This window comes from Mesoplodon densirostris, chromosome X (genome assembly GCF_025265405.1).
Source record: "Mesoplodon densirostris isolate mMesDen1 chromosome X, mMesDen1 primary haplotype, whole genome shotgun sequence".
NCBI lineage: Eukaryota > Metazoa > Chordata > Mammalia > Artiodactyla > Ziphiidae > Mesoplodon > Mesoplodon densirostris.
Window position 1 is genome coordinate 41,897,143 of NC_082681.1, and position 24,669 is coordinate 41,921,811.

Genomic DNA, 24,669 nt, shown 5'->3' on the forward strand with positions numbered 1-24,669 from the left:
AAATCAATGGGAAAAATATGATCATTCTATGACCTGTAAAAGTTCTTCTCAAAACACTAAAATCCCTCTTCCTGTCAGTTATACATGTATAGAGAGTCAAGTTCATATGTTGATCATTTCAACTTCACTAGCTTTCTTGGCTGCACATCTAAAGTCTCTCAAATGGTGGCAGTGTCAACATTCCTTTGGCTGGCTATTTCATCTCTAACTCCATCTACATTAGATTTAAATTTCATGTCCAGTGTTATCACCTTTCTTTATTTTTACTGCACTTTCATCATTGTTGGTCAATTTTCTCTTTTGATTATCCATTTTTGTTAAATTTCAGTTTGGTTTATCAATGAGAGACAGAGGCAACACATCTACATGCTTTGCTGTCAATGCATTATGGGAACAATAGATTCACAGTGATGAATCACTGACAGAATTTGAAAGAAGTGAAATGACTGCTCACTGATCATGATGCACAGTAGATTTTTACATAGTGGTTTAGGGATTGAAGAGCTAATATATTATGGTAAATTAAATTTGAACCATATTGTTGTGGACTGATGCTATTTAACTAAACTGTGGTAACAAATTTGTGCATATCAGAACTGTACAAAGCAAGGGCTGCCTGTGCCTATTAGAACTGAGAGGTAAAATCTTATTTTTTAAATATGTCATCATTTTAAGATAAAATAATACCACTTGAAAGGAACAGTAGGATACTTCAAATACATGATTTCCTGGTTTTATCAGCTCTGCAAATGTCCAAATTTAGTGTAGATTTCCTTATTGAAATATACTTGTAGGATGCATAGAAAAACTAAGAGTTAGCCTCTTGCTTGAAGAGTTGAATATACTGTGGACACTGGCCAGTTGAAACATGGTTTTCTGCTGCCATCCATTATAGTTTCAGAGATGAATTATTATGGTAATTTTGGTTGCACTATATGAATGTTAAAGTTCACTCAGTCTAGAAAAAAAATATGTATAAACAAATTTAGAAAATTTTTTAAATGTAATTTCAAATCACTGAGTAAAGAATGGAGCTCATAACAAATGGGTTTGGGTTATTTGGATAATTTATTTGGAAAAAAATATATAGTTCCTCACCTTGCAAAACATACAGAAAAAGTCAGATGGGTTAAAGATGTAAACATAAAGAACAAAATCATGAAAATACTGGAATAAAATATATAGGACTCTTTTTATAGTCTTAGATATAGAAGTCTTCATAACATTCAGAAAATTATGCTCCTGATCTTTCCTGCCAAATCTGTTTCTCCCCAAATCTTTCCTATCTCAGTATGTAGCAACTCCATTCTTGCAGTTGCTCAGATAAAAACTTTAGAGTCATTCTTGACATCTCTCTTTCTCTCATATTCCATACACAAATCTTGCTGGCTTGACTTGGAAAATATCTTAAGATTCTGACAGTTTCTTACCACTTCCACTGCCACCACCTTGATCCAAGCTATCCACATCTCTAGTTTGTATTATAAATAATAATAAAAATAAAATAATAATAATAGAAATAGTGTCATAATTGGTCTCACTCTTTTCATCTTTACTCCTCTATGATTTATATCCAAAATGAGAGCTGTGATTTTTTTTTAAATTAAAGTACAATCATGTTATTCCTTCCAGTTGTCCCTTATTTCACTTAGGAGTACAAGCCTTACTATGATCTAAATAGCCCTAGATAATCTACCCTCCATTACCAACCTGATCTCATCTCCTACTGACTTTCACCTCAATACTTGGCTTAATTCACACTAGCCTCATTTATATTTCTCAAAATGCCAGGGACTTTGAATGACTAACCCCCTCACTGCATGAGGCTACTTAAACAGTTGTTATCAGAGAAGCTTTTCCTTACTACCCTATTTTTAAAAATGTAACATTTCTCAGCAATTCTTATCCCCAAGCCTCACTCTAATTTTGCAATACCTTCTAACAAACTTATTTATTTTGTTTATTTTGTTCACTGACTAGATGTAAACGCCATGCAGGCAGTGAATTTGCTTCATTCATACTCTATCTCCAGCACCTAAAATAGTTCCTGGCACATCATACATACTCAATAGGTATTTTTTGAATGAATGAATGAGTATAACATTCGTTTATGTTAAAATGTTAAACTTCTACTTGATGAAATGTACAGTAAACAATGTAGTAAGACAAACAACTGACTGGGAGAAACAATTTGCAACATATATAATAGACAATGGATGCATCTTTGGTGTTTATAAAGTACTTTTACAAATCAATAGGAAATACATAAGCAAATCCCCTCCTAAAAAATGAGGCAAAGAGTATGAATAGACAATTTGCTGAGGAGATATACATATAAGAAATCTCACTTGGAATCAGGAAAATTCAAATTTAAACAATTATATGCTACTTTTTACCCATTAGATTGACAAAATGAGAAAGACTGATAATACCTAATACTTGTAAAATGAGGAGAAAATAGAAAATTTCTTACACTGATCAAGGGCGTATCAAGCAGTAGAGCTATTTAATTAGGAAAATTTGCCAGTAACTATCAATATTAAAAAGGAATATACAGGCTTCTGCACACCATCCCAGAGGTGAGGTGTCAGCACAGTTATTTTCCAGGAGGAACTCCGGTCTGAAGGGCCAGGTGTGAGAACTCTGCATGTGGCCCCCTATGAGCAAGGGAAACCAGACTAAGCAACAAGGGAAAAAAAGTTAGACACTCCACGAGAAAATGAGGAAAAGCAGCAATTAGAGGAAGACCTTCAAGATGGCAGAAGAGAAAGATGTGGAGATCAACTTGCTCCCTACAAATACATCAGAAATACATCTACATGTGGAACAGCTCCTACAGAACACCTACTGAACGCTGGCAGAAGAAACTCCCCACGTACCTGAGTAGGGCAAAAGAAAAAAGGAAAAACAGAGAAAAAAGAATAGGAACAAGACCTGCCCCTTGGGGAGGAAGCTGTGAATGAGGAAAATTTCCACACACTAGGAAGCCCCTTCACTGGTAGAGATGGGGAGTGGCGGGGGGAAGCTTCGGAGCCACGGAGGAGAGAGCAGCAACAGGGGTGCAGAGGGCAAAGTGGAGAGATTCCCGCACGGAGGATCAGTGCTGACCAGCACTCACCAGCCCGAAAGGCTTGTCTGCTCACCTGCCAGGGTGGGTTGGGGCTGGGAGCTGAGGCTCAGGCTTCAGAGGTCAGATCCCAGGGAGAGGACTGGTGTTGGCCATGTGAAGACAGCCTGAAGGGGGCTAGTGAGCCAAAACTGGTCGGGAGGGAGTCAGGGAAAAAGTCTGGACCTGCCTAAGAGGCAAGAGACCATTGTTTCAGGGTGTGTGAGGAGAGGGGATTCACAGTACCGCCTAAACGAGCTCCAGAGATGGGCTCAAGACACGGCTATCAGCGCGGACACCAGAGACGGGCACAAAACACTAAGGCTGCTGCTGCAGTCACCAAGAAGCCTGTGTGCAAGCACAGGTCACTATCGACACCTCCCCGCCCAGGAGCCTGTGCAGCCCGCCACTGCCAGGGTCCCGTGACCCAGAGACAACTTCCCAGGGAGAACAAATGGTGCGCCTCAGGCTGGTGCAAAGACATGTGGGACTCTGCCGCCACAGGCTCGCCCTGCATTCTGTACACCCCCACGCGCCCCTCGGGCTGAGTGAGCCAGAGCCCCCTAATCAGCTGCTCCTTTAACTCCGTCCTGTCTGAGCGAAGAACAGATGCCCTCAGGTGACCTACATGCAGAGGCGGGGCCAAATCCAAAGCTGAACCCCAGGAGCTGTGTGAACAAAGAAGAGAAAGGGAAATTTCTCCCAGCAGCCTCAGGAGCAGCGGATTAAATCTCCACAATCAACTTGATGCACCCTGCATCTGTGGAATACCTGAATAGACAATGAATCATCCCAAAATTGAGGCGGTGGACTTTGGGAACAATGATATATGTATCTTTTTCCTTTTTCTCTTTTTGTGAGTGTGTATGTGTATGCTTCTTTGGGTGATGTTGTCTGTAGAGCTTGGTTTTTACCATTTTTCCTAGGGTTCTGTCTGTCCAGTTTTGTTTTGTTTTGTTTTATTACTTTTTAATTGTTTTTATTTTTAATAATTATTTCTTATTTTAATAATGTTATTTTATTTTATTCTTTCTTTCTTTCTTTCTTTCTTTCTTCCTTTCTTTCTTTCTTTCTTTCTTTCTTTCTTTCTTCCTTTCTTCCTTTCTTTCTTTCTTTCTTTCTTTCTCCCTTTTCCTCTGAGCCATGTGGCCAACAGGATCGTGGTGCTCCGGCCGGGTGTCAGGCCTGTGGCTCTGAGGTGGGAGAGGTGAGTTCAGGACATTGGTCCACCAGACACCTCCGGCTCCATGTAATATCAAACGGTGAAAGCTCTCCCAGAGATCTCCATCTGAACACTAAGACCCAGGTACACTCAACGACCAGCAAGCTACAGTTCTGGACACCCTGTGCCAAAAAACTAGCAAGACAGGAACACAACCCCACCCATTAGCAGAGAGGCTGCCTAAAATCATGAAAAGGTCACAGACACCGCAAAACACACCACCAGACACAGACCTGCCCACCAAAAAGACAAGACCATGCTCATCCACCAGAACAAAGGCACTAGAGCCCTCCACCAGGAAGCCTACAAAACCCACTGAACCAAACTTGGCCACTGGGGACAGACACCAAAAACAATGGGAACTACTAACCTTCAGCCTGCAAAAAGGAGACCCCAAACACAGTAAGTTAAGCAAAATGGGAAGACAGAGAAACACACAGCAGATGAAGAAGCAAGGTAAAAACCCACCAAACCAAACAAATGAAGAGAAAATAGGCAGTCTACCTGAAAAAGAATTCAGAGCAATGATAGTAAAGATGATCTAAAATCATGGAAATAGAATGGAGAAAATATAAGAAACGTTTAACAAGGACCTAGAAGAACTAAAGAGCAAACAAACAATGATGAACAACACAATAAATGAAATTAAAAATTCTCTAGAAGGAATCAATAGCAGAATAACTGAGGCAGAAGAACGGATAAGTGACCTGGAAGATAAAATAGTGGAAATAACTACCACCGAACAGAATAAAGAAAAAAGAATGGAAAGAATTAGGGACGGTCTCAGAGAACTCTGGGACAACATTAAACACACCAATATTCAAATTATAGAGGTCCCAGAAGAAAAAGAGAAAAAAAAGGTGACTGAGAAAATATTTGAAGAGATTATAGTTGAAAACTTCCCGAATATGGGAAAGGAAATAGTCAGTCAAGTCCAGGAAGTCCAGAGAGTCCCATACAGGATAAATCCAAGAAAAACATGCCAAGACACATATTAATCAAACAATCAAAAATTAAATACAAAGACAAAATATTAAAAGCATCAAGGGAAAAGCAACAAATAACATACAAGGGAATCCCCATAAGGTTAACAGCTGATCTTTCAGCAGAAACTCTGCAAGCCACAAGGGAGTGGCAGGACATATTTAAAGTGATGAAAGGGAAAAACCTACAACCAAGATGACTCTACCCAGCCAGGATCTCACTCAGATTCAACAGAGAAATTAAAACCTTTACAGACAAGCAAAAGCTAAGAGAATTCAGCACCACCAAACCAGCTTTACAACAAATGCTAAAGGAACTTCTTTAGGCAGGAAACACAAGAGAAGGAAAAGACATACAATAACAAAAGCAAAACAACTAAGAAAACAGTAACAGGAACATACATATTGATAATTACCTTAAATGTAAATGGATTAAATGCTCCAAACAAAAGACATAGACTGGTTGAATGGATACAAAAACAAGACCCGTATATATGCTGTCTACAAGAGACCCACTTCAGACCTAGGGACACATAGAGACTGAAAGTGAGGGGATGGAAAAAGATATTCCATGCAAATGGAAATCAAAAGAAAGCTGGAGTAGCAATTCTCATATCAGACAAAATAGACTTTAAGATAAAGACTACTACAAGACACAAAGAAGGAAACTACATAATGATCAAGGGAACAATCCATGAAGAAGATATAACACTTGTAAATATTTATGCACCCAACATAGGAGCACCTCAATATATAAGACAAATGCTAACAGCCATGAAAGGGGAAACTGACAGTAACAAACCATAGTAGGGTACTTTAACACCCCACTTTCACCAATGGACAGACCATCCAATATGAAAATAAATAAGGAAACACAAGCTTTAAATTATATATTAAAGAAGATGGACTTAATTGATATTTATAGGACATTCGATCTAAAAACAACAGAATACACTTTCTTCTCAAGTGCTCATGGAACATTCTCCAGAATAAGTCATATCTTGGGTCACAAATCAAGCCTTGGTAAATTTAAGAAAACTGAAATCATATCAAGTATCTTTTCCAACCACAACGCTATGAGACTAGATATCAATTACAGAAGAAAATCTGTTAAAAATACAAACACATGGAGGCGAAACAATACACTACTAAATAACCAAGAGATCACTGAAGAAATCAAACAGGAAATAAAAAAGCACCTAGAAACAAACGACAATGAAAACATGATGATCCAAAACCTACGGGATACAGCAAAAGTAGTTCTAAGAGGGAAGTTTATAGCAATACAATCCCACCTCAAGAAACAAGAAAAATCTCAAATAAACAACCTAATCTTACACCTAAAGCAATTAGAGAAAGAAGAACAAAAAAACCCCAAAGTTAGCAGAAGGAAAGAAATCATAAAGATCAGATCAGAAATAAATGAAAAAGAAATGAAGGGAACAATAGCAAAGATCAATAAAACTAAATGCTGGTTCCTTGAGAAGATAAGCAAAATTGATAAACCATTAGCCAGTCTCATGAAGAAAAAAAGGGAGAAGACTCAATTAATAGAATTAGAAATAAAAAAGGAGAAGTAACAACTGACACTGCAGAAATACAAAGGATCATGAGAGATTACTACAAGCCATATATGCCAATAAAATGGACAACCTGGAAGAAATGGACAAATTCTTAGAAAAGCACAACCTTCCAAGACTGAACCAGGGAGAAATAGAAAATATAAACAGACCAGTCACAGGCACTGAAATGGAGACTGTGATTAAAAATCTCCCAACCAACAAAAGCCCAGGACCAGATGGCTTCACAGGCGAATTCTATCAAACATTTAGAGAAGAGCTAACAGCTATCCTTCTCAAACTCTCCCAAAATATAGCAGAGGGAGTAATACTCCCAAACTCATTCTACGAGGCCACCATCACCCTGATAACAAAACCAGACCAAGATGTCACAAAGAAAGAAAACTATAGGCCAATAGCACTGATCAACATAGATGCAAAAATCCTTTACAAAATACTAGCAAAGAGAATACAACAGTACATTAAAAGGATCATACACCATGATCAAGTGGGGTTTATCCCAGGACAGCAAGAATATACAATGGAGAAAAGACAGCCTCTTCAATAAGTGGTGCTGGGAAAACTGGACAGCTACATGGAAAAGAATGAAATTAGAACACTCCTTAACACCATACACAAAAATAAATGCAAAATGGATTAAAGACCTAAAGGTAAGGCCAGACACTATAAAACTCTTAGAGGAAAGCATAGGCAGAACCTTCTATGACATAAATCACAGCAAGATCCTTTCTGACCCACCTCCTAGAGAAATGGAAATAAAAACAAAAATAAACAAATGGGACCTAATGAAACTTAAAAGCTTTTGCACTGCAAAGGAAAACATAAAGAAGACGAAATGACAACCCTCAGAATGGGAGAAAATACTTGCAAATGAAGCAACTGACAAAGGATTAATCTCCAAAGTTCATAAGCAGCTCATGCAGCTCAATATCAAAAAAACAAACAACTCAATCCAAGAATGGTCAGAAGACCTAAATAGACATTTCCCCAAAGAAGATATGCAGATTGCCAACAAACACATGAAAGGATGCTCAACATCGCTAATCATTAGAGAAATACAAATCAAAATGACAATGAGGCATTAACTCACACTAGTTATAATGGCCATCATCAAAAAATCTACAAACAATAAATGCTGGAGAGGGTGTGGAGAAAAGGGAACCCTCTTGCACTGTTGGTGGGAATGTAAATTGATACAGCCACTACAGAGAACAGTATGGAGGTTCCTTAAAAAACTAAAAATAGAACTACCATATGACCCAGCAATCCCACTACTGGGCATATACCCTGAGAAAACCATAATTCAAAAAGAGTCATGTATCACAATATTCACTGCAGCTCTATTTACAATAGCCAGGACATGGAAGCAACTTAGGTGTCCATCGACAGATGAATGGGTAAAGAAGATGTGGCACATATATACAATGGAATATTACTCAGTCATAAAAAGAAATGAAATTGAGTTATTTCTAGTGAGGTGGATGGACCTAGAGTCTGTCATACAGAGTGAAGTAAGTCAGAAAGAGAAAACAAATACAGTATGCTAACATATATATATGGAATCTAAAAAAAAAATGTATGTGAAGAACCTAGGGGCAGGACAGGATTAAAGACGCAGATGTAGAGAATGGATTTGAGGACACAGGGAGGGGGAAGGGTAAGCTGGGACAAAGTGAGAGAGTGGCATGGACTTATATATACTACCAAAGATAAAATAGATAGCTAGTGGGAAGTAGACGCATAGCATAGGGTGATCAGCTTCGTGCTTTGTGACCACCTAGAGGGGTGGTATAGGGAGGGTGGGAGGGAGATGCAAGAGGGAGGAGATATGGGGATATATGTATATGTATAACTGATTCACTTTGTTATAAAGCAGAAACTAACACACCACTGTAAAGCAATTGTACTCCAATAAAGATGTTAAAAAAACAAAAAGGCATATGTATGCTGGACTCCAGCAAATCTATTCAGAATTTATTCTATGGCAATATTTACCAAATAATCTTAAGATATTTATGTAAGATATGTATAAGAATTTCAGTGCAACATATGTTTGTAATCCTGAAAATATAGAAACAACTTCAGTACTAATAATAGGTTAAATTATTTATGGTTAACCTAAACAGAAAATACTATATAATTATGAAAAAGAATGAAGTGTATATTTATAGGCTGATAAAGAAAGTATGCTAAGATATACAAACTATGACCACTAGGTCCAGAACAGATATATAGTATTGAATATGATTTCATGCATATAAATAAAAATATAACTTCCATTAGAAGATGCCACATCATTCCATGCATCAATAACTGAGGGAAAAATGCTTCTAATTATAATCATAAAATGTTTCCCATTGTAAGATGCACCTCAATATCAGAGAATTTGAATTGTACAAAACTGAGTCTTAAAACTGATGAAATACCTATCATATATACAAACATATATATGCGTAAAAAGCCTTTTCTGGACAAATACATGAGGAACTACTAAACGTGGATACCTTGGGGAAGAACTGTGGATTTGGAGTATGTAAATATGTGGAAAGAAGAGTTCTCATTTTACATCATTTCATACTGGTTGATTTTATTTTTATTGATTTATAACATTATACATAAAAGTTTCATGTGTACAACATTATATTTCTATTTCTGTATACACTACGATGTGCTGGTAGATTTTTAAAATCAATCTAATTTGTTACTATTAATATAAAAACTTAAAAAGACAAAAATTGAAATGCACATATCTTTTGACCCAGCAATTTCACTTTTAAGAATCTCTACAGTATAAATAATTGTACATGTGTCCACAGATATGTGTAAGAATGTTCATTATGATATGAATTGCAACAAAAGTAGGATATCATGCAGACATTAACAGTGATGTACACTGATGAAGAAAACTGATTAAGATATACTGAAAGAAGAAATATTAAAAGACATAAGTGATAAGGTAACATACAGAACAGTGTGTATTCTATGATTCTACATATGCACAAAGTGCAGAAAAAACAAAACTCTGTGTGTATGTATATATATGTGTGTGCATGTGTATGTATGTGTGTGTGTGTGTGTGTGTGTGTATCGAGAGAGAGAAAGAGAAAGAGAAAGAGAATATGTTGCAAGAGATTCAAATTTACACACCAACTATTAACAGTGGATTCTTTGGGGAAGGGAATGGAATAAAGGAGACATGTTATAAAGGAGATTTTCACTTTTGCCCTTGATATGTCTGTATTATTAGTTTTAGTAAAATATGTATTCATGTATTACTGATAAAATTTAAATAGAAAAAATTAAGATTCATTTCAATAAACTTTATACTGTTAATCCACAATTAATATACAGAAATTTCTCTTGATTACTTCTTAAAGTAAGTTGATTGACTGGGCAATCAAAAGATAGTCTTTCTGGGGACTTCCCTGGTGGTCCAGTGATAAAGAATCCGCCTTACAATGCAGGAGACATATGTTCGATCCCTGTTGGGGAACTAAGATCCCACATGCCGCGGGGCAACTAAGCCCACATGCCACAACTACAGAGCTTGCGTGCCTCAATGAGAGAGACTGCGTGCCACAAACTACAGAGCCCATGCGCCCTAGAGCCTGCGCACCACAACTAGAGAGAAGCCTGCGCACCCCAATGAAGAGCCCGCGTGCCGCAACAAATAAAAGATCCCGCATGCCACAACTAAGACCTGATACAGCCAAAAAAAGAAAGAAAATAAATACATTTAAAAATATAGCTTTTTATATACTATTAAAAAGAAATTATCTTTAAAATGTTATTCAATAAATTCTTATCTCAGTGGGAACTTTCACGGAAGTTGAGTAACACAATTCCTTTTCTAATACTCTCAGGTTTTGTGTTGTAACTGAATGATTAAACATCGTTAAAGACAAACAATTCACTGGGAGAAAATACTTGCAACATATATATTAGACAATGGATACCTCTCTGCTAGTTATAAAATACTTCTGCAAAGCAATAGCGATTACTACCTTTTTACATGGAATTAAGCAGTTATCAAACATTTGTGAGTCCAGTGATTCTTAAACAAGTTCTAGATTTGATTGCTTGAGAAATCCCACCAAAGTTTTCACACTGACTAGGGACAGAGAGAGATACGTAAAACTGTTTTCGGAGAACCACCTCAGATATGCAGTTAAGAATACTACTGCACCTTCATTAATTTTATGTTACTTTGCTTATAAGCCTCTTCAAATTAGTTAATAATAATATTAGGACAAAGACCAACAACTCCATCACTAAAAAGGAAAAAAAAACCAAAACTATGCAGAAATATGCTTTTGGGTTACTGAAACATACTCAAAGAGTATGATAGAGGGAAAATAAAGAAATCAGAAAGATTTCCCCCCCTTTTTTTGGACTGGCTGCAAAACCAAAATATATCTCCTTACAATATAGGAGAAAAGAGAAGGAATGAACTTCTTGCCCAGACTATACCATGTCATTCTATAGTTTGTTTAAGTAAGAATTAGGAATGAGCACAATGTTAAAGAAATATCATATCTGCTCAGGCATATACCTGAGTAGGATTACCTTTGGGCCAGGAAGACCTGGAAGACCAATGCCTGAAATACCAGGATCACCTTTTTCTCCTTTCTGTCCAGGTAATCCCGGGGATCCAGGTTGTCCAGGAACTCCAGGAGGTCCAGGAGACCCTTTTGCACCCTGGGGGCCTGTTAGAAACATGTAATATGCAATCTTTTACAAAATATTGTTTCTGGGATATATATGATGCACATGACCAAGCAAAAATATTTTTTAAAAGAATTCTGCAAATTCTGATATATATAATAATGAGCTTTACAACCAGGATTATATAAAAGCCTATTTTTCAAGGAAGTTTAAGTGAAAGGGGGTATAGCTGGAGAAAAAAATGTAAGTTTGTGAATTCTTTCTAAAGCTCTGTCTCTTAATTCGCACTTCAAATATTTCGGTAATGAGAGAGCTCTACCCACTGACTGCCTTAGATATTGTCTCAGCTTGTCTCTATCAACACCAGTCTCATTTCTAATAACAAAGAGTGAACCATCTTCCATTAATGGAACTAAATATCTGGGAAATTTTCATCACTCACCTGGAAAACCCATATCACCTATGTTTCCTTTAAGTCCAGGAGGTCCTGTAAGTCCTGGCTTCCCAGGGAGACCAGGGTTACCCTTGGGACCTACAAAAGTCAAATTGGTAAAATTAAGACAACTCAGTAATATTAATGTTGCCTGGTTTCCTGGTATGGGTTGTAATTAAAATGCAAGCGTGAGATTGAATGGATTAAATCTTAACATACGATTAAGTTCCACAGATCTAACTCAGCATAAAACAGGTAAGAGTTACCTAAGAAATCTCTTCAGGAACATATTACAATATAATCATGGTAACAGAGGTTTCCTAATACAAATTTATTTTAAAAATGCAAAACTTTCACCAAGACACCTTGTTTCTTGCCCTAAAACTATTCCAATCACCTGAAATCTTATTTGTTGTTTGTGTATAAGTAAGTACCTTACTATATTCATCACAGGTAAATCCAATATAAAGGGACTCTTTTTAAAAGATTCAGAGGTGGCATTCCCATGTAGAGCCTGATCATGTGAGACCAGAAGAGGAAAGTGGTAACCTGTCATGATACACCCTCAGCACATTAGGCCAGGGATATATAAGAGTTGATGGAGAAATACTGGACTATCTCCCCCCAACAGTCATGGCTGTTGTGCTTACACATTCTTCCCAGAGCTTAGATACTTGAGCTCTGTGGTGTCATCCAGGAATTTCCCAAGGACCACAATGTTGCCTTAAATATTATTTTCTTTTATTTTTTCTTTCACACTGTCTTCCAGCTTGGAGAAGAAAATGCAAAATATGTGAAGGATAGAAAAGGAGATAATTTCTCCTTCCCACTACATCAAGGTAATGCAGTACAGAGTCCAGAACAGAATAACTGACCTAAAGGGCTCTTACAAAGATGGAGATGAGCTCCTCTTTATTCCTTAGGGGCCCAACTAAAAGAAAATGGCTTAAGAAGCAGCAAGAGTTTTATTAGAAATAAGAAAAAAAATCCATGTTGACTGTAAGAGTGATTAATGCTATAACACATTACCAAGGTAGATTGTGAAATTTTTATCCCTAGAAACTTTTAAAAATAGAATTGGCAGCCATCTGTTTTACATGGTTTAATGATTGACTTGTCTGAAGACAGAGAACTGAAAAGGGTGAATTCTTTAGGCTCCTACCAGATAACCTGTCTTATTGACATATGCTACAATGTATATAAATAAAACACAGCACCTTACTTGGATGTACTTCTGATTTTGCGTACACACTGATGCCACAAAAAGAAGAAACTGAGCAAAGCAAAATATTCTACAAATCTTGTCTGTTGACACTTGGGCCAAATGGCAACATTTTTGTTAAGGAGAGGTCTGTATCTCAATAGCTACCCCAGCATATTGCCATGACCAGATTCAAAACATCATCACACATGATAAATACATAATTACTTTGTTCCAGGGTTCAGGATCAACCACCCAATTGCTACAGGTGGTTTAACATACTTACCCGATGGTCCTGGTAATCCAGGCTGTCCACTCAGTCCAGGTTGCCCTGGGTCTCCAGGCAAACCCTGATAACCTTTTGGCCCTGCAACTCCAGGAATACCTTCCAAGGATGAGTATAAGAAAGACAAGTTAGGTTGATATCATTAAATAAATTTGGTGAAGCAAGCTCACCAAACTCTGAAATATGAATGAAATACAGTGATATTCTGATACAGTATGAACCAACAGCACTGGACTCACTAAAATCCCCCACTTTTTAATTTAGCTACCATTAAGAATTGCAGAGCACTCAAGAATTAAGTCACTTTCCTCTTTGGGCCTCAGTTTCTTACACTGTAAAATGAAGGAATTGGGGAGGATTATCTCTAAGCTCTCTCTTAGATTCTATAACTATATTTAATAACCCTATATCACAGGCAAATACAGTTTACTGCCTCTGTTTTGCAGAAGTCATAATGGAAAGAGGAGAGAAGCCTTGCAAGAAGTAAGTCAAGAAAGGTATCTCATTTTAACAAGAATAAAAATTAGGTGGCTTTGCCTCTTTCATGACTGTATACAGTAATGTCTTAACACTCTTTTTTGAGGAGAAATCCCACCAGGTCCTGCTCATAGGGAAGCTTATAACATCTATGTACACACACACCTGCACACACACTCACACGCGGACTGACAGTAATAATGGTTACAACACAGAAAGAGTCACAAACTTTACTATGATCTGCAAATAAACATAGATAGTTTTTAAAGTTCCATGTTGTTTGAAAGACTATTCTATATAGATTGGATTGTGTTTTAGTTATTGATCTGTGCTTATTCATATTTTCTGGTGCTTTGTTATGAATATATTATACTTTTATAAAAAGAAAAAAGGACTTTTAAATGTTAAAAACCTGTTACACTTCATACCTTATTTGCTTCTAATAAAATAACTATAACAACAACAGTCATTCCCTAGACCTACTTTCAGTGACCTCCCCCAGAGCTGAGCTTGGCTGTTCATAGTCCAATACTTGTTTATTCTTCCAGGGTAGAATAACAATGAACTGTACTTAAAAGTCAAGCATGATGTGGATATCAAAACACTGCAGGGCAACAAAGTACCACTCATCCTCATCTGGTTTCAAGACGAAAAAGTTTAAAGGACCAGCAAATTTTCCAAACACTGAAATCTGTTTTCCAAATAATTCTGGCTTATATAGATCTTTTTTTCTCTTGACCACATCCTATATACTATTTTCTGGAAGGCCTGAAAGTGACTGTCTATTTTAAAACCTCATAGTTTGTGACAGATAAACTACAAAGAAAATACTCAAACAAAAGTTGATCAGTGAAATCAGTGAAAATTAATTTTCATTACCAAAATTTGATGCACCTAACTGCCTTATGGTGGTGAGTCCTGGATTACAAGTCACTTTCCATGCTATTAAAAATTAAAATTCATATATAGCAGGAAACACATTAATAAATAAATGCATTCACTCACCTGGTAGGCCAGGGTCCCCTTTCTCTCCTTTTGAACCCAGCAGATCTGGATCCATTGGTCCAGGAAGGCCTGGAAGGCCAGGCTCTCCTTTACTACCTTTCTCTCCTGCAGGGCCAGGAAGTCCTGGCTGACCCTGCAAACCATCATCACCTAAACCCAACATGTGTGGGGAAGACAGAGCAGATCAGATTTATCCATCCAGGATTAATGCATATATAAAGATTATCCATATGTTACATAGTTGGGTAGGCCACTGACCACCCAAAACACTTAGGCACCTTATTTACTGTCTATAAATAACTCGACCTCACACACACTTTTACACTCAAATAACAATCTCTCTTCTGGGATTCTTTGACAATTACAAAGACTGTAAAAAGTAAAAATTTAATCCCTATATTCTGTTATTTTGAGCTAAGCACTTACCATGTTTCATAGTATTCAAGCTAAGCATACCACCAAACTTAAAACAGTACCTATTTAAATGCCATGAAAATACAAGAAACATAATACAAGCAAGCATTGCTCATTTTAAAGCAGTCAAATAAAAATATTCTGTATTGACATAAAGTAAAATACTAAATTTTCTTTCTTTCATGCATCTGCCAGCAAACCCTGAATATTACCTTTGAGACCAGGAACACCACTCCTGCCAGGAATTCCCAAAGGTCCTGTTGGGCCTGGAGGTCCCATCATACCCATTTCACCTTTGGCACCTTTTAAGAATATCAATAAGTATCTTTTACCTTTCCTTGACCTTGGAAAGATAAAAGATAAGTTTAAAGATGTCAACTGGAAAACTATTGAAACTTGGAGGGAAGCCACTAAGTTTCACCCCTTTCCAACTATTGTAACCTTAGTGACCACTACTGCCTATATCATTGTGGTAGTTAGTCTCTAAAGATGGTCCCCAAATGAACCACACTTCCCAGTATACACAGCCTAGAGTAGCCTTCTCCCCTTGAATTCGGGATGACTCTGTGCCTTACCCTTGACTAAGTGACACTGTATGACTCTCAATGCTAGATCATAAGAAGCCTTGAAACTTCCATCTGTGGCTCTTAGTACACTCATTTTCAGTTTTGGGGATTCTCTCTTTTGGAAGCCAGCTGCCCTGGAAGGAGAGCAGCTACCTTGATACTACCATAATGCAAAGTACTTCTATGGATAATGAGATACCATGTGAAGAGGCCAATGAACACTCAGATGTCAGAGAAGTAGATCCTTCAACCCCAACCACTCCAGCTGATGCCATGTGGATCAGAGATAAACAACCCTGGCAATCCATCCCTTAATTCCTGACCCACAAACCTTGAGCAAAATTAAAAGGTTGATTTAAATCATTAAATTTTGGGGTCATTTGTTACACAGCAATATATAACTGGAGCCCTCAGAGAGAAAAAGTGTAATGCAAATAGCAAAGTGAGTTTCCTACAATCAAAGACATTTAACACTTTTTCTTAAAGGACAGTGTCAATCCAGAAAAGTACAAGAGGATAATATACCAGAGTCATATTAGTTTTAATTTCCTGAATCCAAAATTAGGGAAGACTAAAAAATTACCTGGGAAGACTAAAATATTACCTGGAAAGCCAGAGGCACCTGCTTTTCCTGGGAGCCCTGGTGATCCTGGGGGTCCCATAGGACCTGGTGCTCCAGGGATCCCTGGACTGCCTCTCTCACCAGGGGGTCCTGGAACATCAAATCCAGGAGGCCCTGGATCCCCCTTCTCTCCTGGTATTCCATGCAAGCCTAGTTAATACAAACCAATATTAAGAAGTATTGAAGTAGTTTTAAGAGATGTATCTGGTTATTTTTCTAGCAAACAAGTGATAGAATCCTGTATATAACAAACCTAACAGTGAGTTAGAGATACTTTTGGCATCATGCACAGAAAATAACCAACAATAAAAGTTTAGGATTCTCAAGTATATTTCTCTAAGAAGGTGCTTCTGAAATTATTTCTCATGACCGACCAATCTTTTCTTAATTGCTGGTCCATCATGGACTGTTTTTTTTAATAAAACACAATAAAATTACTAAAATACTAAAATAAAAATATCAAAGACATATAAAATACAATCTTACCTTTTGGTTATTATATTCAATAAATATAATTACACTGTCAAACTGCTATAAAAGTTTCTAAATGCTTACTCTCTATTTCTTCTAATTCCAGTGCTGACTGGTAACAAACAGTTTGTAATTCGACACTGGTCCATTGACCACACTTGGATTTCCATTGCTCTAAGGTATTATGAATTATAAAGATGTATTTCTATAATCCATAAAAAGATTAATTACTGAATAAGTAAGTTACATGGGCCCTTTTTACTTTATATTGGCTTTGTTTTACATGTTGTTTTAATAATACGTTATTATTAGTCTTTGTTGTTAACTTTTGTTTCACAGTAATCCAGCCAGGATTTTATAGAAAAAATATGTCATTGCAAAAATATACTCCAGAAAACAAGGTGGTTAAAAAAGAATATGTTTAGTGAAAAGAATTACACTACAAACATGGTGCAAGTTCCCATTCCAATACCTATCAGCTACGTGACTTATTAAGTCACTTAATGTTGTTGGTCTTCATCTGTTAAATGGGGATGTGCCATAACTGATTGAAAGCTGCGGGATGAAACAGGTGACCATTCCAAGCATCCCTTCAACAATAAGACCTAATTTTATTACTGTTGAAGATTCACAGACAATTATTTTTATAAGAGAGCAAGACACTGGCATTTTAAGACCTGTTTGATATAATATACCAGCATGCCTTTAAACTGATTAAATTCACTTTGAAGATTAGAGAATTCCATTTAGTTGGTACAGTAGTGATGATTCCAATGCTGCCATTTCATAATAAAAAGATTATTAAAAGGGGAGAGATATTTTATATTTATGAAATATGATGAGATACCTAATCATGTGCACAATTATAGCCCTATATGAATCACTGTCTATTGTTATATTACAGTCCAAGTAGTTTTTAATAGCTGAGTTTTCAAGATAACTAATTAGTCCTTTGAAATATGCTCCAAGAGAGCGGTTCTACAAAATAATTAAAAGAAACCAAAGACTTCAATCTGGAGAAATCTTGTTTGTTTTCCAAGTTTAAAGCTTTAAGATATGGCTTTTGCGGGGGGGGGGGAAGAAAGATGAATAAGGTCTGAGGATTTAATGTATAACATGGTGACTATCATTGATAATACTGTATTGTATAACTGCAACTTGCTAATAGAGTAGAACTTAAGGGTTCTCACACACAAAAAGTGGAAAATATGTGAGGTGATGGATGTGTTAACTTGATTGTGAAAATCCTTTCACCACGTATACATATATCAAATAATCACATTGTATATTTGAAATATATTACAATTCTATTTGTCTATTATACCTCAATAGAGCTCAAAAGATAATAAATCAAAGGAAATATCCTATTTACAGTTTCTCAGAACCATTTTCATGAAATATCTCTTGCATCTTTTACGATGATCCTATTATATTTGAATGATATTTTCTATTTGCTCTAATATAATAAATTCTCAATATTAAAAAAGAAAAAGATAAGGCTTTTGAGAGAAAACTACAGTACCTGGCAGACCTGAAGTTCAAGAGGCAGGAAGTTATAGTTCAGCAGCAAGATGAACCACCCAAGCAGAAGCAAGTTGCAAAAAGATTCATTAGGTTAGGAAACAAAACTAACCATGTAAAGATTAGAACAAAAAGTCTACGAATAGAATTTATTAGATATTGATTCACTACTAACATATATTAGTAATCAGGAAAGAAATTTATTTTAGGCATTTGCTCAGATGCTCATATAACATATACTATAAATGTGTTTGCCAACAGAGACACAATAAAATTTTACATTCACAAAAAGTAATACTTTTTGATGAAGATCAGCTTTACACTCTTGTTTATCTCTGATCTTTATATTGCTGTGAATGATCACTTTGGAATTTAAGCTCCTAAAAGTTAGTTAGAATTTAAAAATAAACTTGATTTTATACTGTAACAGGTTAGGTACAGATAACTCAATAATTATTAGTGCAGGCTATGATTAAGCAAACTACATGTACTAGGCAAAGATCTCTGCATTGTCATTAGTAGTAGTAACAGATATTATGCTGCATTTTGCACAGCATAGATCTTTTCCATGACTATGTCAGGAATCGGCATCCTGGTAAGATTCAGAATGAAGAAAGTCAATATAAATTCAAAGGCTCTGCTGAATCTCCTTACACAATAAAAGGAATTATATGGATATATCTATAGAGGCTAAGTACATTAGAGGTGTATAATGCTCTAAATTTATTTGCAGCCAAATGGAAAGAGTTTATGGGAAAAAAAAGAAAATTCCAAAAGCATGCATTATCTGTGAAAACTTTACACACACACACACACACACACACACACACACACACAGCCCAAGGGTTTTATAGCCAAAAAAAGTTAGAAAACTACAATGTACTCTCCTTCATCTATAAAAATTACACGACTAATTCCTTATTCCTTTGATTCACATTAGTGGTGATGAGCCTGAGCTGATTCAGCCATGCACGTGTTCCTGAGGCTGGGCAAGTGTTACAACACATTTAACTCAGGTTAGGGTATTATCTGTAGACATGGAATTGAGTATATTTAACTGACCTCTAAAAAGATTAACTAAAGCAATTATCTTCTAGTTATTGGCCAGACCAAATAATAAGAACCAACAACTTCCATTTCTGCCTGGGTTACTAGGGCATGGGGTGAAAAGCACTTTGCTTCTTGTCCCTTGGCATTTAAAGAAAAATTTTATTTCCCTACTGCCAAATGAGAAATTGATATTCAACAGGTCTTTAACTTATAAACATGCATTAAACTGTACAGCCTGCTATGGAAAAGAGAATGACAAATAGTAAAGCTTAATTAAATAATAGAAAACTGGAGTCAAAAGAAAAGCCTGAAAAGCATATATTTCTAGAGAAATGACAACATAGAATACTTTGCATTAAGTTTTCTACTGCAAAATGAAACACAGCAAGTATATTTAATAAGCTTATTTTTAAAAATTGGTAGTTAGAATTTCAGCCATGCAGTATAAGTCAGGTGTATCAAGATATTAGTAGTAGCCTTGCTGATCATCCTGTTATTGAGATGTACAAACAGAAATTATGGTATTTTTGAAATGGACTAAGATAATATTCTGCTTTGATGATACAAATAAAATTTACTTTAAAAGTGAGTATATGTTGCTAGTATCAAATACAAAATGTGGTCATCCTGTGGTAAAAAAAATTGTGATTTGAGAACATTTCTATATTAATAAGAATGCATTCAATGCATTTTCATGGCAGTTGCTGTTAACTTCATTTGTTTGTTGAACCATATTAGTTAGGATCTTCAATTCTGTAGCAAAATATATATTTACAGAAGGAAGAGATGAGATTAAATTCAGCATCATTACTTTTCCCCCTGCCTATTCTATATGGACTTTATAAATATACCTACATATCCATCAGTTAAAAAGAAACAACATTAGGTGAATGAAACATCATAGAGCATTAGCTAAATTTGAAAAGGCAGAAAGTACAAATGAATGTATTTTTATTTTGTTCATATTGGTATTAACAGTGGTCTTTTTATTCTTGCTAAGCTGTGACTTAAGAATTCAAAATGCTTCCAAAACCTCATGCAATTTTGGGAAATAAAATAAATGACAAAACACAACAGAAATGATAAATTTATTTTAGCCATTTTGTGAAACAGCAGGCCAAGACTATAATGGCCAAACCTAAAAATTAATTGTTTTCTCTCAAGATCCCTCTGCTAGTTGGACAGATGGTTTTCTCATGAATGTTGAAGCACTTACTTTTTAACAAGCTGGTTCAAAGCAACACTGTAAGTTTTCTTATTTCTAAATCAGTAGTGACATGTTAGGGGCCACTATAAAAACAGTATAATCTGCCATAAAATAAATGTTTAAAATAGGACATAAGCAAAAATAACCTTTACTTTCCAGGCTTTTTATATTGTTAATCAGTGTTTCTAGATTTTAAGCATAATAACTAACAAAATACCTATTGGCATTTAAGGTCAGAAAATATATTCCATTGTTTCAAAGTCAATGTATGTATATCTGAACGGTGTGTTTAAGTCATCTGATGTATTCATGTGAAGTAAGGAATGATTAAATGTTCCATATTTGTTTTAATTTCATATATTATTATAGTGCTTTGCAATAACATAATCTTGGCCCAAGTGTGGCCCTTACTATGCCTGCCTAGATTAAGATAAAAATAATTCACATCACCAGATGGCTCAGAATCCACAAACTTGAGTAAGCTCTCACACAAACATAGAGGAATCATATGATTCTCTATTAGGTTACAAGCTGACAAAACTTTTCTGAGTATTCATATTAAAAAAAAAACCTTAGCGTGCTTATGAGTTGCAAAGTAAATGCTGATTTATGGGCAAAAGAAAAGAAAATTCAAGTAAACTCACTTGTTTTATTTAAAAAATTGAGAATGCCTAAGAAATATTTTTCAAAGAACTTTTTTAACCCTAGTTCTCACGTGCTAAGAAATGTTATGAGGTTCCACAAAGGTCTATTAATGCCATATAGCTACTCAGGTCTGAAATGATTAGCACTAGAAGGTCTGGGATTCCAAAGCTATGACTAGCTCAATGATTATAAGCCATGGCAACACACTGCAGTTGTTAAATTGCACTGTTGTTAATAGATCAATTTTAAATTAACAGGGAGGGGAAATATCAGGGATTAAAGTAGTTCTTATGTCGTGATCTGTGCTCTTTCACTTTTACACAATTATATAAGTGGACATATTAACTCTCAAATCTGTTTTCTGGAAGACTGTTACATAGGTTACACTTTATTGAGGGGCTAATCAACCTCTACATAATTAGTGCTACAAAATGCACATTTACTCCAATCTTACCAGGTTGACCTATTGGTCCAGGAATTCCTGGTGGCCCTGGTGGCCCCTGAACACCTGTTCCTGGCAGCCCAGGAGGTCCCATTGACCCAGGTTGTCCATTTGGTCCAATGTCACCTTTAAGGAATAAATATAGTTTAGATATTAAAAACAACAATAGCTGAGTCACTAGTCTTTAGCATTGGTTCACAAAGTTATAATTACAATGAGTTTGTAGTATGTTTTATCATATGTTTGCTAAATATCAAGTTTCAGAATCAGTTATGTCATATCCAGAAAATTTCTACTTGAATTCTCATTGAAAATGCAGTATATTTGCAGACAAATCTGGGGAGAATTGACTGTCTCTTCCCATCTACACATACGATTTATTAACCAATTAATTCTACCCTTTTTCAAGTTGTTAATAATAGAGTTTTAATTTTTCCCACAAATACATTAGGCACATTTTGTTTTATTAATTTCTAGATATGATATAGATTTTGAAAATTATACTTTATTTCTTATTTATTTCAATATTTACAAACACACCATTCTATTTGTCACAATGATATTTTGCACGTTATTTCTGCTACCTGGAACATCCTTCCCTAAAGATTCAGTTCAAATGTCACTTTGTATATGAAGCTTCCCAAGGCACCTTAGATGCGGCCCTGAACAAAAGTAACATATCAGATAAACTAAATGCTTCCAAAGTCATCATTATTTTCTTTTTTGTTGAATGATTCCAATGTTCAGTCTTAAGCACATTTTCTTCCTCATATAGTTCTTTCCTGATGGATATTAGCCTTATTAATTTATTATTGGTCACTATGTTGCCTTGAAAATGATGTACCAATTTCTCCTATAGTTTAGTCACTAAGTTCTGATACCCAGCCACTGGTGTAAGTATATCTGGTGGGTGAACTTTTATTGTGATCTGCTTGCTGTGTTTTGACTATGGTCTATTGATCCAAAACATTAGTGATACATACTCATAAAAGTTCCTGTTGAGATAAACACTATCATGGTGATACCACCTAGATTTTCTTATAGTAGAGAACAATCTCTGAGATCTTCAAGAGCAGAGTCTATGCCTTTGTGTTTCTAACAATTCAAGTAATAATAGACACAGAATAAGAACATAATGAATGTTTGAGGAATAAAGGAATTACGTGGCAGAAAGCCCCAAATTCTTTTTTTTTTCTAGCACCTTAGGAACTGTACTGAGGTTTTAATATTTGGGAATGATTCCTATTAGGATATGGGGATCCTATACTTCCTTTCAAAGGTTAGGCAAACGCTTGATAAAGGGCTGATGTTTAAAATGGGCTTCAACCCCTTTCTTCCCAACCTCTGCCTCAAGGATATTTTCATAAACAAAGTATAATGAGTGAGTAATTTCCATATGGAGACTGTTTGCCACATAGCTTATCATTTGAAATGTTTCTATCTGCAAGTTTTGGGGGTCACAAGTTTAAGCTGGGGGAGGTAACTGATGGGAAACACTATCTGTAACTTTGAGTGTTACAGTTTATAGCAGGCCAGAATTGTGTACTCAAAGACAGGAAGGTATTTTTAAAAGCACTTATCTGAGAACAATTTGTATTGGGTTAGTTTGGGGCTCTTGCTGGCAGAATATAGCCTGGTTAAATTTGGCAATGCTGTTTTATTGCTTTAATAGGAATCAATCCAACATGTTTCAGAAGTGTGGGGTTCTTCAGATTATTTTCTGGGGGCCAAAACGTTGACCAGGAGAGTCTAGTTCCTTGCAAACCAGAAAGAAAAAAAAAACAATTGCCAAACCAGTTAGACTAATTCTATTCATATATATAATTAGGGAAATCAAAATCAAGCGGATAGAAGAAACCAATAAAGAAATGAGCAAAGTGGGGCTTCCCTGGTGGCACAGTGGTTGAGAGTCCGCCTGCTGATGCAGGGTACGCGGGTTCGTGCCCCGGTCCAGGAAGGTCCCACATGCCACGGAGCGGCTGGGCCCGTGAGCCATGGCCGCTGAGCCTGCGCATCCGGAGCCTGTGCTCCGCAACGGGAGAGGCCACAACAATGAGAGGCCCGCATACCACAAAAAAAAAAAAAGAAAGAAATGAGCAAAGGACATGAGCAGTTTACAGGAAAAAATATGTATGTCCTTTAAATATATGAAAAGATGGTCAATTTCCCTCATAATAATGGAAATACAATTTTAAACTACCCTGAGAGTAAAGGAAAAGGACGTAGTATATCCAAAGAAATTTTTAAAAAAGAAAAAAGTTGGAGAACTTATATTACCTGACATCAAGTCTTATTGTAAAGCTACTGTAATATAAACAGTTGGTAGGAACTTAAGGATAGTAAGATAGATAAGCAGAACTGACAGCACAGAAATACACCCATGCATAAACAGTCGTTTGATTTTTGACACTGACACCAAAATAACCCAATGAGGAGGGAGTTATTTTAAATAAATGATGCTAAGCAAAACTTATTTGAAATGGATGATGGTCTCCAACATAAAAACTAAAACTATAAAATTTACAAAATAAAAAAGAATATATTTGCAACTTTGGAACAGGGAAAGTTTTCTTAGATAAAACAAAGAAAATAATAATCAAATAAGAAAAAAATTGATAAATGAAAAATCAATAAAATTAAAACTTCTGCTCATCAAAATACACTAGGCAAGCCAGACAGGGATAAAATACTCATAAACATGTATTTGACAAAGAACCAGTATGCAGGATACGTAAAGGTCACTTCCAACTTAACAATAAAAAGAAAAACAACC

The 24,669-nt window shown here is 36.0% G+C and overlaps 1 protein-coding gene across 2 annotated transcripts in view; it reads right to left on the reverse strand.

Moving 5' to 3' along the window:
- COL4A5 (collagen type IV alpha 5 chain) overlaps positions 1-24,669 on the reverse strand; it is a 237,857-nt gene that overhangs the window by 41,564 nt on the left and 171,624 nt on the right. For both annotated transcript variants that reach the window (XM_060088071.1, XM_060088072.1), the window contains exons 30-36: positions 21,909-22,022; positions 16,543-16,710; positions 15,585-15,674; positions 14,959-15,108; positions 13,477-13,575; positions 11,999-12,088; positions 11,458-11,597 (exon numbers count right to left, since the gene is read on the reverse strand). In XM_060088071.1, coding sequence (XP_059944054.1) covers positions 11,458-11,597; positions 11,999-12,088; positions 13,477-13,575; positions 14,959-15,108; positions 15,585-15,674; positions 16,543-16,710; positions 21,909-22,022 — 851 coding nt within the window. The remainder of the gene's footprint in view (positions 1-11,457; positions 11,598-11,998; positions 12,089-13,476; positions 13,576-14,958; positions 15,109-15,584; positions 15,675-16,542; positions 16,711-21,908; positions 22,023-24,669) is intronic.